This window comes from Ruditapes philippinarum, unplaced genomic scaffold (assembly GCF_026571515.1).
Source record: "Ruditapes philippinarum isolate M1 unplaced genomic scaffold, ASM2657151v2 ctg6779_1_1_1_1, whole genome shotgun sequence".
NCBI classification, from domain to species: domain Eukaryota; kingdom Metazoa; phylum Mollusca; class Bivalvia; order Venerida; family Veneridae; genus Ruditapes; species Ruditapes philippinarum.
The window spans coordinates 22,669-38,392 of record NW_026851740.1 but is presented as its reverse complement, the minus strand read 5'-3'; the positions used below and the strand labels follow the sequence as shown (position 1 = coordinate 38,392).

The following is a 15,724-nucleotide window of genomic DNA, read 5'->3' as shown; positions in this document are numbered from 1 at the left end:
TAATAAAAAGAAAATTTGTTTAGTTTATTGTTAGATTCACCACATGAACACCCAAAAGTTTATATTTCACTTGTGGCTGAGACATTCCTGAAATATACCTTTTAGTGCTCACTGGGTGAAATATATTCAGATCTTACACTGAACTAAACAAATATCCTCTTTATAAACAGTTCATGATAATATTCTTTTTTCTTTTTTTTTTGATGGATTTTACATCGCATCAACTCGTTATAGGTCATATGGCGATTTACAAGCTTAACTGGCAAGGAGCAGACCTAAGGTGCCCCTCAGTGCATTATTTCAGGCACAAACGGGCACCTGAGTAGAACAACCAATGTTCTGTAAGCTAGCTTGACAGCTTCCTCAAATAAAACAATCCTAAGGTCCTGTTGGGATTTGTAATTCATTTCCCAAAGATTCAATCTTTGTCATTATTTAACACACTTCTTTTGAATTCTAAATACAAACCAGCTTTGTTCATAAAACCAACAACAAAAACTAACCCTAAATAGCAACATTTTCTTCATTCAAAACAGAAGAAGTTGAATATATGGTAACGTCCGACAAAGAGCTAAATGGTGACTGTACGAACTAACCTTAAATTGTCGGACCTGATCCTTGGGATCCCTGCTGTCCTTCGAGGAAACATCGGACTCTGTAGATTCATTGCTGCCCCGTCTAGAGCCAGAAAAACTGGACACACTCTGTAATAGGCAATATACATGGGTAAAAATGGGAAATTTTAAAAAATCCTGAAAATCCTGAATTAGGCAGTTTTTCTATGATTTTATATAAGAAATATAAAGATTTCAGGAGATTGAAAATCCTTCCCTTCAGGAATATTATAATCCTGAAAACTTTTACCCGCAAATAAAGCAATAGGATACAAATAGGATACAAACTCATTATGATCCTTCCAGTTCTTAAAACTTAATATTCAAGGGTCCAAATATCCAAAAATAATCATGTACACAAAAATATCACATAAGTATTTCAAAAGTTGAATTAAAGATATACCATGCTCAATTTGACATTAGAAAATATTGATAATTGCTGCACAGTGTCTTTGTAAATATGAATTTAAAATAAACATGTTTTTTTTTTCACACAAAGCAGATATGATATGTTTAAAATTCCTCACACTATAGGTGGTCATCACAAAAAGAAACTAGCATTTTTTTTTAAAGAGAAAAAAACAACTTTACTTGACCTGTAATTGGAAACACAGCTTCCAATACATAGTTTATTCATTTCTTTTATTCAAATTAGATGTATTCAAAGAAGAATTTCATAGATTTCATTAAATTTCTGTCATTTAAATATTTTACTTAAGGATGAGCATTGTATATCTTTTACGAGAGCTTTTAAAAATAACTAACTAAATATAAAATAACTAATATTATTACTGATAGCTAAGTCTTATTAATTTTACTTTTCTTACAGAAAACCTATCTTTTTAAGCAGTGACATAAAACTTCAGCCTAATCAATCCAACAATTTCAATTATTGTATATATTAGTATTTGCTGAATAAAATTATAAATTAATGTTTGTTTTTAAACAAAGTACTGTAGTAGACATATATCTGAAATTATCTACACATGGTATATTAAACCATAAGCAACTTGAAAAAAAAAATACAAAAAATAACTCTTCTTTTCACCAAGAGTTCATTTTCTGGGCACATTCCAAGTACAGGAGTAATGGGTAGGTGTTCTATACAGATTTTCCATGGGTAACCGTAATTATGGCTGCAAGTGGGATTTCTGGGGTATAATAAATGAGTAAATGTTGGGATTCTGGGGAATAGTAAATATGTACCAGTATGTGCAAATAAAGCAAAATTTATGCATATATGGGGTAATGAAAAATAATCCAGTTTCTTTAATTAATCATAAATTTATAAATTTGGTTGTTCTGCTGATTTGTCAAAAGCTTATAAATCATCCAATAGACCTTTAAGGCAGTTAGTTTTTTATCTTTTTTTTTTTGGTCTGTTAAATTTATAACCATACCGCTTGACTTCAAGAATTCGATGTCTATATTGAATGGCATTACACATATTGCTTTCCATGAAATCCCAATGATCATAATAAGGCCAAATAAAGAAAAAAAATTCTGAAATCGGTTTCCGATCCCCTCAGAGGAAAGGTAGAAAATTCTTTAGATTTTATATATCAAATCCTTCTTTAATATATTATACTACTGATCTACAACTTTCAAAATGTTCTTAAACCAAAGTCACTTATTTCATTTAAGTACATGTAGGGGGCACAAGATGCCTGACAATTCAAGGCACAACTAACATGAAAAATTTGTTTAATTGCAAACTGTAAGGCAAATTAACATGAAAAATTTGTTTAATTGCAAACTGTAAGGCAAATTAACATGAAAAATTTGTTTAATTGCAAACTGTAAGGCAAATTAACATGAAAAATTTGTTTAATTGCAAACTGTAAGGCAAACTAACATAAAAATTTGTTTTTTGGCTGTGTGAGGAACAGCAAAAGACCCTGATGCCACTGCATGAGTGCAAGTTAAGCATATCTGCAGGCATCAAAAAATATTTTCAGAGTCACTTGTCCTGCAGGACTAGGAGTTTCTAAATCCAATGTGCAGGCAACATTTTTCTACTCCTCCTGCATCAAGTTCTCTTAATTTCTACTCGTAATTACAAGCGGACGAGTAAATGTTTGTTTGATCTATGGTCTGAAAACCATGAATTAAGCATCATTTCAATTGATTTTAATTAGAAAAATAGTGCTTTCAGGATAAGGAAAAATCTGATCTTCAAGCAAATGCCTGAAAACTTGTACTCATGAAAATGATGTTACATGCACATATCACATTGTCAGTCATGCACAATCAGGTCAACATTATACATGTACTTATTAAAGTCACAAAATACGCACGCAAACACGGACAAACAATACCACAATGACATCATTAATGAAGCTACACTGAGTTTACGCAGTATGCATCTAATTATATATCTGGTATTATATGTATCTATAATATGTCGCAATTTTTCCGATTCCGTTACCATCGTATTTACACGGCATTGACAACTGTTTAACTTCCATACAATTTAAGACCGCACTTTGTAACTTTCTTTGCATTATTCAGACTATTATTGTTTAACTAGTGGTTACTGACCTCATAGCAGCTGGCCGTAAATACTGTGCAAATGGTTACGTAAGCGATGTGGAAATATTGGCGAATTTCATTAATTTCATAAATTGACGAAAATCGCTAAACTTTCCACTAGCGTAAATATCAACCAACCTGTCATTAAATTCTACCCTTGTATTACTCACTAATATTTCCTTGCGCGAAATGACTGGAATTTTAAATTCGCAAACATTTCAACATGCGAAAATATCCACATATACAGTATCTGCCAAATCCTGTCACGCTTGGAAAAATTGAAATTCAATAAATTCATGAATAAACGAAATTTTACTTAACTTTACATGATTTTTAAATCATTTTTTTATTTTATCAAGATTTTATACCTACAGTAAAGACTGTCTTAGCGACCCCCTGTATATAGCGACGTTCTGTCTTTAGCGACCATAGTTAGGTGCGCCGAACAGTATTTACTATATAAATGGTCTGTATGTAGCGACTCCCTGTCTAGTCCGTACAACGACCATGATTTAGTCACCCGTTACGGTATTTGAGCCGTGAACAGCGACTTTTGCAAGGGGAGCTAGGCTTGAACAAGGCCTTCGGATCTTCAAAGAGATTTTGAAGTCGCCCAATTTTTATAATATCCGTCATACTTATTTACGCCGCTAGGTCTGTTAATAATTTGTTTATCTCTCAATTACAACCAATTACCGTTAATCCGCTAATTAAGAACGCGTGTCAACATCAACAAAGTTCAATACACGCCGCAAGGCAAGAGTTCACTATGTTTATCTTTCTCATTACGTATTCATGCGATTGACGAATCAGAACGCGCGTTGTATCTACGGCAGTTTGCATTGACCAATCGGCGACACGCTAATACACTGTGGCTGTTTGTTGACAATTACACAAAATGGCGACAGATTCAATCAATTTTCGCCGATAAAATGATTAAAGACACCTGCATATACATAATTGCTGCGGTGTTTTGGTGAGTACAGATAAACAATGCCAAACGTCTTAAAGGTGTGGTTATGTTTGAAACCTCGATTGTTTTGTTTTTTTCGGAACACTTATCTGGATATTTGTATCTAATGTTTTATTAATACATTGAACTTCGTAAAGTAAACAGGCTGATTATACGAAATTAAATGTTTCTACAGTAACATATCATTAGTAAAATTGAAATTAAACATTTTTTACAAACAGATTTATCAATATAAATTACATTTTAATGAATATGTAACTTTTAAATACTAATGTTATGGTGTAATTTTATAATCTTAACCAATTATACATGCAATTTTAATACTCTCTTGTTTTTTATAAATGATATTTGATATGATTAATATCAATAAAAATATAATTAAACCCTTACTATGGTACTAATCTGCTTTTCAACAAAATATTGGTATGATATGTTCATATATCCGAATTATGTAGAGACTGTCCACAGTGACTCCCTGTCTATAATGACCTTTTTTCTTTTCTCCCATCGAAGGTCACTGTAAACAGTCTTTACTGTATATCAAACAAACATGCAGAGTGACACCTGACAATGGCGGCTTTAAACTAACGGTATTTCAGACAAAAAACCACAAAATACCAACAACATTATGTGAGATAGACAAAAAAATACCAAAAAGGCTTTTCAGGCAAAATTGAGGTTTAAAAGGATATTATTTTATCTGCAAAACCACATATATCTTAAGGTTCCATGTGAAACCTACCTACCTTGTAATAATGGATCTGCAAGTTTCAAACCAAATAACAAAATAATAAGCTTAGAAATTCTATACACATAGTTATATGTACAAGCACATTTCAATTTTGTTAATTTTGTTATTTTGGTTGGGTTTTTTGAGTCGCACCAACACTGTCAAGGTCATAGGTTGACCTTTCTTTGGAGTTAGACCTCAGACACCTGAGTTGAACCACTGATGTTCCATAAGCTAGCTGGATAGCTTTCTCACATGAAAGAATCCAAAGTCCCTGAAGGGATTTGAACATACAGCGCTGCGGTGACAGGCAAGTGGTCAACCACCTTAACCACTCGGTCACGGACCCCCCCTCCCCCTCCCCCAGTTACATGTATATTAGTTAGAAAATTCTATACTTTTTCCATGACTCTGTTATTTATCATATCTAAGATAAAATTCTTAATAATGCAAACATTTTATAAAAATCAAAACTAGATACATGTATATAAACATGTACTACATTGTCACTTTGACTTTGTACATACATATACCTGAATTATACATACATTGTACTATTAAGTTAGCTTACAACTCAACATACCTACTGAACAAAGTACCTCAGTTTTATTTTGTGGTGCATTGCAGCACAATTTGTTATCAACAAGTAATTCACTTAGATATTAACTTATTCTCAACATAACATAATAAATACACTGCCTCTTCCTCTGCCAATAACTACTTGTTACATTCCAATTCAGAATGATAAGTTCTGTTAATCATATACGTTTAGATTAAAGGCTATTTCATAGCACTATTTCTGTATTATGTTTAAAGGAACTCCACTGAGGTTCAAAAGTCTACAAACATAAAATTTGAACTTCTTACATAGATCAGTTGGGAAACTTAAAACAAATTATCAGGTCATTTGCCATTTCCCAGTATAATTTTCTAATTGTGAAAAATGACCCTAAAATTGAAATGCACTGCAAATGCAATCCCTTTAAAAATTAATTATCAACTACTTTTTTTCAACGTTCCTTGGATAATTTTATATCAAACCCATAGTTATTTATGGTGATACATGACTGGCTATATGACCATATATAAACGGTTGTTTGCAATATAACCTGAGCTGCTATTTTTAAACAACCTTTTATATTGGGCCATATACAACGTAACCTGTCAAATAATTATTCATCCCCCAACCAAGACTTGACATTGCTTTTTGGTGACACTAGCCCTTAACCTCTTGATTTGTGTCGATTTTACATAGCTTAAGATACTGAGTCTAAGTTTATATAGACTAATTGGTAGTTAATTACAAACATTTCATACCTTTAATGTTATATATTATATAATTATACTAATTGGAAGTTTATATAGTTTCATATAACCAATACATAGGTATATTTAACCAATATGAGTTAATATGTACTAACTGGTAGATAAATATGGTGTACTACTACCTAGCAAGTTATAGTATATATTTATAATAATAAAAGGTAAAGAATAAACAAATATTAAATATTACCTTAGCGTCTGAACCTTGTGACTGTGCCTTTTGTTTATCCTCCTCCTGAAAAAAGCACAAATCATTTGTATTGTAATGTATTGAGTAATGTATTGCATGGGTATTATAAAGTATTTTGTATTGGGTATTGTAAAGTAATTGGTAATGTACTGTATTGAAAATTGAATAGTAATAAAATGTTTGATATTATATTGTATTAGGTGTTATTGTGTGTTGTATTTGGTACTGTATTGGGTATTATAATTGGTTTTATACTGGGTATTGCATCGGGTATTATAATTGGTATTGCATTGATTATTATAATTGGTATTGTACTGGGTATTGCATTGGGTATTATAATTGGTATTGTACTGAGTATTGCATTGGGTATTATAATTGGTATTATACTGGGTATTGCATCGGGTATTATAATTGGTATTGCATTGATTATTATAATTGGTATTGTACTGGGTATTGCATTGGGTATTATAATTGGTATTGTACTGAGTATTGCATTGGGTATTATAATTGGTATTGTACTGGGTATTGCATCGGGTATTATAATTGGTATTGTACTGGGTATTGTATTGGGTATTATAATTGGTATTATACTGGGTATTGCATCGGGTATTATAATTGGTATTGCATTGATTATTATAATTGGTATTGTACTGGGTATTGCATTGGGTATTATAATTGGTATTTTACTGAGTATTGCATTGGGTATTATAATTGGTATTGTACTGGGTATTGCATTGATTATTATAATTGGTATTGCATTGGGTATTATAATTGGTATTGTACTGGGTATTGTATTGGGTATTATAATTGGTATTATACTGGGTATTGCATCGGGTATTATAATTGGTATTGCATTGATTATTATAATTGGTATTGTACTGGGTATTGCATTGGGTATTATAATTGGTATTGTACTGAGTATTGCATTGGGTATTATAATTGGTATTGTACTGGGTATTGTATTGGGTATTATAATTGGTATTATACTTGGTATTGCATTGGGTATTATAATTGGTATAATTGGTATTGTACTGGGTATTGCATTGGGTATTATAATTGGTATTGTACTGGGTATTGCATTGGGTATTATAATTGGTATTGTACTGGGTATTGCATTGGGTATTATAATTGGTATTGTACTAGGTATTGCATTGGGTATTATAATTGGTAGTGTACTGAGTATTGCATTGGGTATTATAATTGGTAGTGTACTGAGTATTGCATTGGGTATTATAATTGGTAGTGTACTGTGTATTGCATTGGGTATTATAATTGGTATTGTAATAAGTATTGTTTGGGCATCTAATCATAACTGGTATTGTAGTGAGTATTGCATTAGGTATTATAATTGGTACTGTACTTGGTATTGTATTGTATTTGGTATTGTGATGGACATTTATTGTATCTTGTATCATAATTAGTATTGTTCTGGCTATTGTCATTGGTATTAGAATGGGTATTGTATTGTGTTAGGTATTGCATTCAAAATAGTATTTGGTCGTTTTCATATGGTATATGGGCCTACAAAAGCCAAGACGAAAGTTTTAAGGTTATGTTGACTCTATGACAGATAACTTTCAACTTCTTTAGATATAAATGTCCGCCAATGTTGGTCATTTTCCAATGTGTGTGTTTTTTTTAAACTAAATTTAAACCTGTACTTATTAATTTGCAATAGAATACAATATTGGAGAATATATCTTACCTCCTTTTGTTGTCTCTCTATTTCTTTAAGTCGTATTTCTCTTGCTTCTGCCCGAGCTTGCCGCCGTGCTTGTATTCTTTCTTCAGCCTGAAAAAGTAAAACAATGATCTTCAGTAAACAGAATAGAGATCATTTCACCTTGTACAAGTAAGCAAGCATATTGATAACACCAAAAAAAAGAAAATTCTATTTCTAGAGTCAATGACCTTCCACCCAATTGACTTACAAACTAAACCCAAATTACAAAATATACCTAGTATGTAAGATATTATTCGATAAATGAATATGCAATAAAAAATGGGATTATAAGTGGAACTAAAAGAAAGACACAGTGACACTGATGGAAGGACAAATTTAATATCAAAATAATGCTCCACCCAAACATTTTTTCCCCAAACCTTGACCTTAAGGTATATGAAAAATATGACAAATATGGCCTGGCCCAGCAATTCTGACTTTGAAACTGTCAATAATCATTGTTAATCTTAAGACATTAAATATCAAAGCATTTCAACAGTGTAGCTTGCAGCACATTTTGCTTAAAGTGAAAGAATAATTTTGTAGGCAGGCAGGACTACTGTTGGTGTAGCTCACAGGTCTTTTAGCATCATAACTACCAATTTCTAAGAATTAACCCTTAACCTGCGGACTTTTATGTAATGGATTTGCCCTGCTTTGAATTTTGAACAATCCATTAGTAGATTTAGGGATTTCAGGTATTCAAAGTGTTTTAATATCAAAATACAAAATTGAGCCACAGAAAGTATAGAGCCTGGTAAGACTACAAGTTAGTGCACATTGACCTGGCTCCTGGCTGTATATTGATTGAAAGTTGCCATCGACTTTCGGTTCCAGCAGGTTAAAGCATTAAAGTATTCATAATTCTTGTAAAATTACAAATATTATATATTTTCATAATTCTTGTAAAGTTATAGATATGATACTGCATATTATAATTTCATAATTCTTGTAAAGTTATAGATATGATACTGCATATTATAATTTCATAATTCTTGTAAAATTACAGATATGATATTTTCATTTTATAGTTTCAAAATTCTTGTAAAATTAAGGATATGATACTGCATATTAAAATTTGATAATTCTTGTAAAATTACAGATATAAAATTGCATATTATTCTTGTAAAATTACCTATATGATACTGCATATTAAAATTTCATAATTCTTGTAAAATTATAGATATGATCTTGCATATTATAATTTCATATTTCTTGAATGATTTTGCATATTATAATTTCATATTTCTTGAATGATTTTGCATATTATAATTCCATATTTCTTAAATGATCTTGCATAATAAAACTTCATATTCCTTTGTAAAATTAAGGTTATAATCTTGCATGTTATAATAAGTTACAACATATCTATGTCAAGTTTGCTGTTTAAAATGAAAAACAAATCCTGTATCTTATCACACATCCTGTTCACTTACTGAGCCTTGGGCAAATAAAATACAAATGTATATATTCTACATAAGAATATTTAAACTAAGTATATTTAAGTAACAAAAAAGTTGATTTTCTATAAATTTAGCTTTGAACCTATGTACTTACTGAATTGCAGATTTGATTTTTTTTTTCAAACAAGCCACATATAAAGTGAAATATGAAGTTTCTAAAAAATAATTCGCTGCAAATTTTAATGGTTTTATAATGATCCAAAATTTGCTACATGTAATTGACAGAACCTGATCAATTTTTTTTAAATGAATAAACCATAAACTTAACTTGGTATATTTATAAATGCCTTGATTTGAAAGAGTTGATTTTTTTTACAGTTATTGCTGTTTTTTGCTGATGTTTGTTTTATAAAATAGAGTGCAATTTCTTTCAAACCATAAAAACAAAAGCTCACAGATTAGACCATCTGTTGGAGACTCAGCATATCGTCACCTCAGAGCAAGAACTCAATAACTACTATTAAATAAAGAAGCACTTATTACGTTATTGCACTAAGGTGACGATATACTCATACATTTATTTTATGTGTATTGAGTCTGCAAAACTCATTATATACATATACACAAATATATCTAATGCATCATAAAATACAGCCTCGCAAACTCTGAAGCACTTTGACTATCAGTAGAAAACTACCAACTCTGTTCAAACACTACTTCTTTTAAAATTTAACTCTGAATTACATGCATAATACAATATAATATTACGGGCTCAGAAAATCTGTAGCTGATTTTGACCAAAGCCGAATTACCAATTAGAAAAAAACTACCAACATTGTTCAAACACTACTTCTTTAAAAATTTTGGGACTAATTTTAAACTCAATTACATGCATCATACAATATTATACCCCAGTCAAATTACCATAGAAGAAAACTACCAAGACTGTTCAAACACTACTTTTGTTAAAAAGTATGGGACTTATATTTTTATTTTATTTCTCACTCATTTACAGTTTATAGAACATATAATGTAATTGACTTGCCCATCTCTAAAACAGTCCATTATCATAGTTTAAGGGACTTCAGAATCAAAATACTAAACTGAGAGGTAAACAATATACAGCCTTGTCAGAGAACCAAGATGTGCTGTAACTAAATCTAAACCAAGTATCTTCATTTTTACATTGAATAAATTACGATTGTCAAATACTTAAAAATTTCTTAGGAGCACCTTGTTAAGCAAAGGACAAATGATATTAAGAAAAACATTTAGTCTTTTAAATGCCAGAGATGCTAAATATACACCTTAACAAAAAAGATACTAAAAGTTATAAATATACACCCAGATAGAGAGAATATCTACGCAAAGCTATAAATACATACTAGAGCGAACACTGATGCAATCTCACAAAAATCATCAGAGGAAAAAGACAATGTAGACTTTTTTTGTAGTTATGTAAAAATGGTGCTTTCCTGTATTTATAACCGGGTGTAGACTGGTTTCCTGCTTGTGAATGAAGTTCCAGCTTTGTTACAGTAACCAGTGACAGTCTGACCTCAGACCTCTTGAGGTCACAACCTTGACCTTTACTTACAACCCCTTGTATAATACATTATTCTGGGGAGGGGGGGGGAGGTCAGGACAAATTTTCCAAAAGTGCCGAGGATAAACCCCTGTTAGAGTCTGGTCATACTTCACAGATTAGCTATAAAATATAACCGGTGGCATCAAATCAACTCATTCTCGTCCCGATTGTTTATTCTCGTCCCGACTGTTTTCTATTTATAACTAAAATGATTAACGAGGAAACGGCTGCCAATCCTTAGATACAACAAAAATATAAATAAATACAAACATAGATTAATCTGTTTAGATATTTCTCACACAATTGTATTCATTATATATATTCAATATATATGTTACTTCTTGTTTCAGTTTCATTGAGGAAATAAACTATATTATCCATGCACGGCAAATGTCACACATCAAGGGATGTTGGGTCATTAATATTTCTTTTTAAATGATATTCCAAGTGGTTTTTTTTCCAAGTTAAAAGTGTGTTAAATTTGAATAACCCTTTTCATACAGCATCAATGGGAAGTTAAAATGATAAAAACATAAAAGTGTATTTAAATTCAAGGAAATATAATGCTTTTATATTACTATTTAAATTATATAGCAGTCTGTTAGGACATGATCGTGAGTGAACAAGGCATTGTGTACTATTTTGTTTCCTTTATTCGTACTGAATGTTAACACACATAGGAAGTGATGTTATATTAATAACATAAACAAATATTAATAACATAAACAAATATTTCATGCGAAAGCAACTTTACGCTGACGTCAACCCAAATCTTTGGGGTTTTTTTTGGTTGGGTTTCACATCGCACCAACACAGTTGATGTCATATGGTGACATTCCACATTTACTGATGGAGAAAGAATTTAAGTGCTCTTCTGTACATTATTTCAAGCACAAACGGGCAACCTAAGAAGAACCACCGACATTCTGTAAGCTAGCTGGATAGCTTTTTACATGAAGATTCTGAAGACGCTGGGGCAGCTCGAACCTACAGCAGTGAGAGGCAAGTGGTTTGAAGTCAAGGACCTTATCCATTCGGCAACAGGCACCCCCACCCCAAATCTGTAACACAGTCAATGACAAACAAGCATCAAGTAGATAAATTAACAGAAAGATCAAGCAGTCTGGTTCCACAAATTTTCGCAACTTGTTAGATACATAATTATCACATCAATTCCTTATGAAGTTTAACTATTTAAGATCAACTATTTTTTTACTTTGTGACTCAATCTGACTATTAATTACATCCATGGATCCACCAAACTGGTATTATTTTTTTCTGTTAAAGAAATCAGATACTATGATTGCGGGAATGTTTGTCTCTGTCAAAACACCATCCTTATGAAAAGTAAGCTTTCACAAAAGTTTCAAGGAATACAGTAATTGTTGAAATTCAGACACTGACTAGATAAGGTTCAAGGACATATCTCAATAGATTATACAACCCACATGCTTACATCTTACATCTCAAGACTTCTCAAGGTCAATGCCACATTAATTCATAAATGTATACTGCAGACGAAAAAAAAAAAAAATTGGCATACTGCTAAACACTTATTCAAGGTTTAACATGCATGCATTAATCATACTACTTGTTAACAAAGGAATAGAGTAAAACACTCAACCAGCCTCTGAAATGATTTATAATTGAGCCGCGTCACGACAAAACTAGCATAATGCGTTTGCGACCAGCATGGATCCAGACCAGCCTGTTAATCTGCGCAGTCTGATCAGGATCCATGCTGTTCGCTATTAGTTTCTCTCCTTGTAATAGGGTTGGTAAGCGAACAGCATGGATCCTGATCAGACTGCGCAGAGGCGCAGGCTGGTCAGGATCCATGCTGGTCGCAAACCCATTATGTTGGTTTTCTCATGGCACCGCTCATATACTCTTTCTGCAAATAAATTAACAGTACATTTATCATTATCTGTTATTATCATCATTATTGTTATCATTATCATTATAATTATCATTATTATTATTTTAAATAAAGCAAACTTCCTTTTTAGAAAAATAATAATACATAATAACAAGATATGTTTGTAAAACATGTATGCCCCCTATCAGCAGCCAATTAGTCATGTGATAAGGTTATTATGCATGACTTCTGACCCAGTGATCTAACAATTAATAAGGGTTATCAAGTATCTACTGGTCATGACCTTAACCTTTAACCCCTTGACCCAAAACTCAATAGGGGTCATCTGCTGGTCACGACCAATCATCATACAAAGTTTGAAGTTCCTAGACCGAAGCGTTCTTAAGTTATTGATTTGAAAGCATTTTTACCTACAAGGTCAATGTGACCTTGCCCTTTGACCCCTTAACCCCAATATCAATAGGGGTCATCTGCTGGTCATGACCAATCACCATACCAAGTTTGAAGTTCCTAGGCCTAAGGGTTCTTTCCTTATTGATCGGAAACCGTTTTTACCTACAAGGTCAATGTGACCTTGACCTTTGACCCCTTAACCCCAAAATCAATAGGGGTCATCTGCTGATGATGACCAATCACCATATCAAGTTTGAAGTCCCTAGGCCTAAGGGTTCTTTCATTATTGATCGGAAACCGTTTTTACCTACAAGGTCAATGTGACCTTGACCTTTGACCCCTTAACCCCAAAATCAATAGGGGTCATCTGCTGGTCATGACCAATCACCATACCAAGTTTGAAGTTCCTAGGCCTAAGGGTTCTTTCATTATTGATCAGAAATCGTTTTTACCTACAAGGTCAATGTGACCTTGACCTTTGACCCCTTAACCCCAAAATCAATAAGGGTCATCTGCTGGTCATGACTAATCACCATACCAAGTTTGAAGTTCCTAGGCCTAAGGGTTCTTTTGTTATTGATCAGAAACCGTTTTTACCAAAGAGGTCAATATGACCTTGACCTTTGACCCCTTGACCCCAAAATCAATAGGGGTCATCTACTGATCATGACCAATCACCATACCAAGTTTGAAGTTCTTAGGCCTTAAAGTTCTTTAGTTATTGATCGGAAACCGTTATTGCTTACAAGGTCAATGTGACCTTGACCTTTGACCCCTTGACCCCAAAATCAATAGGGGTCATCTACTGATCATGACCAATCACCATACCAAGTTTGAAGTTCCTAGGCCTTAAAGTTCTTTAGTTATTGATTGGAAACCGTTTTTGCTTACAAGGTCAATGTGACCTTGACCTTTGACCTCTTGACCCCAAAATCAATAGGGGTCATCTACTGGTCATGACCAATCACCATACCAAGTTTGAAGTTCCTAGGCCTAAGGGTTCTTTTGTTATTGATCAGAAACCGTTTTTACCCAAGAGGTCAATATGACCTTGACCTTTGACCCCTTGACCCCAAAATCAATAGGGGTCATCTACTGATCATGACCAATCACCATACCAAGTTTGAAGTTCTTAGGCCTTAAAGTTCTTTAGTTATTGATCGGAAACCGTTATTGCTTACAAGGTCAATGTGACCTTGACCTTTGACCCCAAAATCAATAGGGGTCATCTACTGATCATGACCAATCACCATACCAAGTTTGAAGTTCCTAGGCCTTAAAGTTCTTTAGTTATTGATCGGAAACCGTTTTTGCTTACAAGGTCAATGTGACCTTGACCTTTGACCCCTTGACCCCAAAATCAATAGGGGTCATCTACTGGTCATGACCAATCACCATACCAAGTTTGAAGTTCCTAGGCCTTAAGGTTCTTTAATTATTGATCGGAAACCGTTTTTGCTTACAAGGTCAATGTGACCTTGACCTTTGACCCTTGACCCCAAAATCAATAGGGGTCATGTACTGGTCATGACCAATCACCATACCAAGTTTGAAGTTCCTAGGCCTTAAGGATCTTTAGTTATTGATCGGAAACCGTTTTTGCTTACAAGGTCAATGTGACCTTGACCTTTGACCCCTTGACCCCAAAATCAATAGGGGTCATCTACTGGTCATGACCAATCACCATACCAAGTTTGAAGTTCCTAGGCCTAAGGGTTCTTTAATTATCACTCGGAAACCATTTGGTCTACGGACCGACGGACCAACGGACCGACAAGTGCAAAGCAATATACCCCCTTTTCTTCGAAATGGGGGCATAATAATAATAATAGATTTCTTCATAAATTATTATTATCATACAAATCAGGAAATACCGCCAAAAAAATAGGCATATTTGCTTATATTAGTAATAATATTAATCCTGCAACAATTCTTTACAGGCATAACTAAACATATTAGTACAAAACAATACTGTTCTCTAAAATGATTTATATTTCCGTGGGGATAAATACAGTTCAGGGATAAAAATAAATCATTTCAAAACTCATACAAAGTTAGCCGAATTTCATTTTTCAAGGCCAACCAGCATCCATTAATTCAAACTGGTATAAGATAAAAGTTGGCATTTGATTACTTGCACCTTTCAATTACGTATAAATCTATCGCCTTTGCAGACTTAACAATTCATTTCGCTTTATTTTTTTTCGCATTTTCATGCACATTAGGCTGTTAAATTCAAGGTGTTTTGTGTAGATAACAAAGGAATCTGAAAGAAGAATTGCTACGAAACAATCTAACAATGGTGCAGTTTTCAATGCACGTTTTACGGGTTTTATGGGTGTCCCGCTGCGATATATTGGATGTAATAAGATGCAG

The 15,724-nt window shown here is 32.8% G+C and overlaps 1 protein-coding gene across 2 annotated transcripts in view; it reads right to left on the bottom strand.

The window, feature by feature from the left end:
- Nucleotides 1-15,724, bottom strand: part of LOC132738474 (leucine-rich repeat flightless-interacting protein 2-like) — a 47,839-nt gene that overhangs the window by 20,249 nt on the left and 11,866 nt on the right. For both annotated transcript variants that reach the window (XM_060725989.1, XM_060725981.1), the window contains exons 2-4: nt 8,068-8,154; nt 6,363-6,407; nt 597-704 (exon numbers count right to left, since the gene is read on the bottom strand). In XM_060725989.1, coding sequence (XP_060581972.1) covers nt 597-704; nt 6,363-6,407; nt 8,068-8,154 — 240 coding nt within the window. The remainder of the gene's footprint in view (nt 1-596; nt 705-6,362; nt 6,408-8,067; nt 8,155-15,724) is intronic.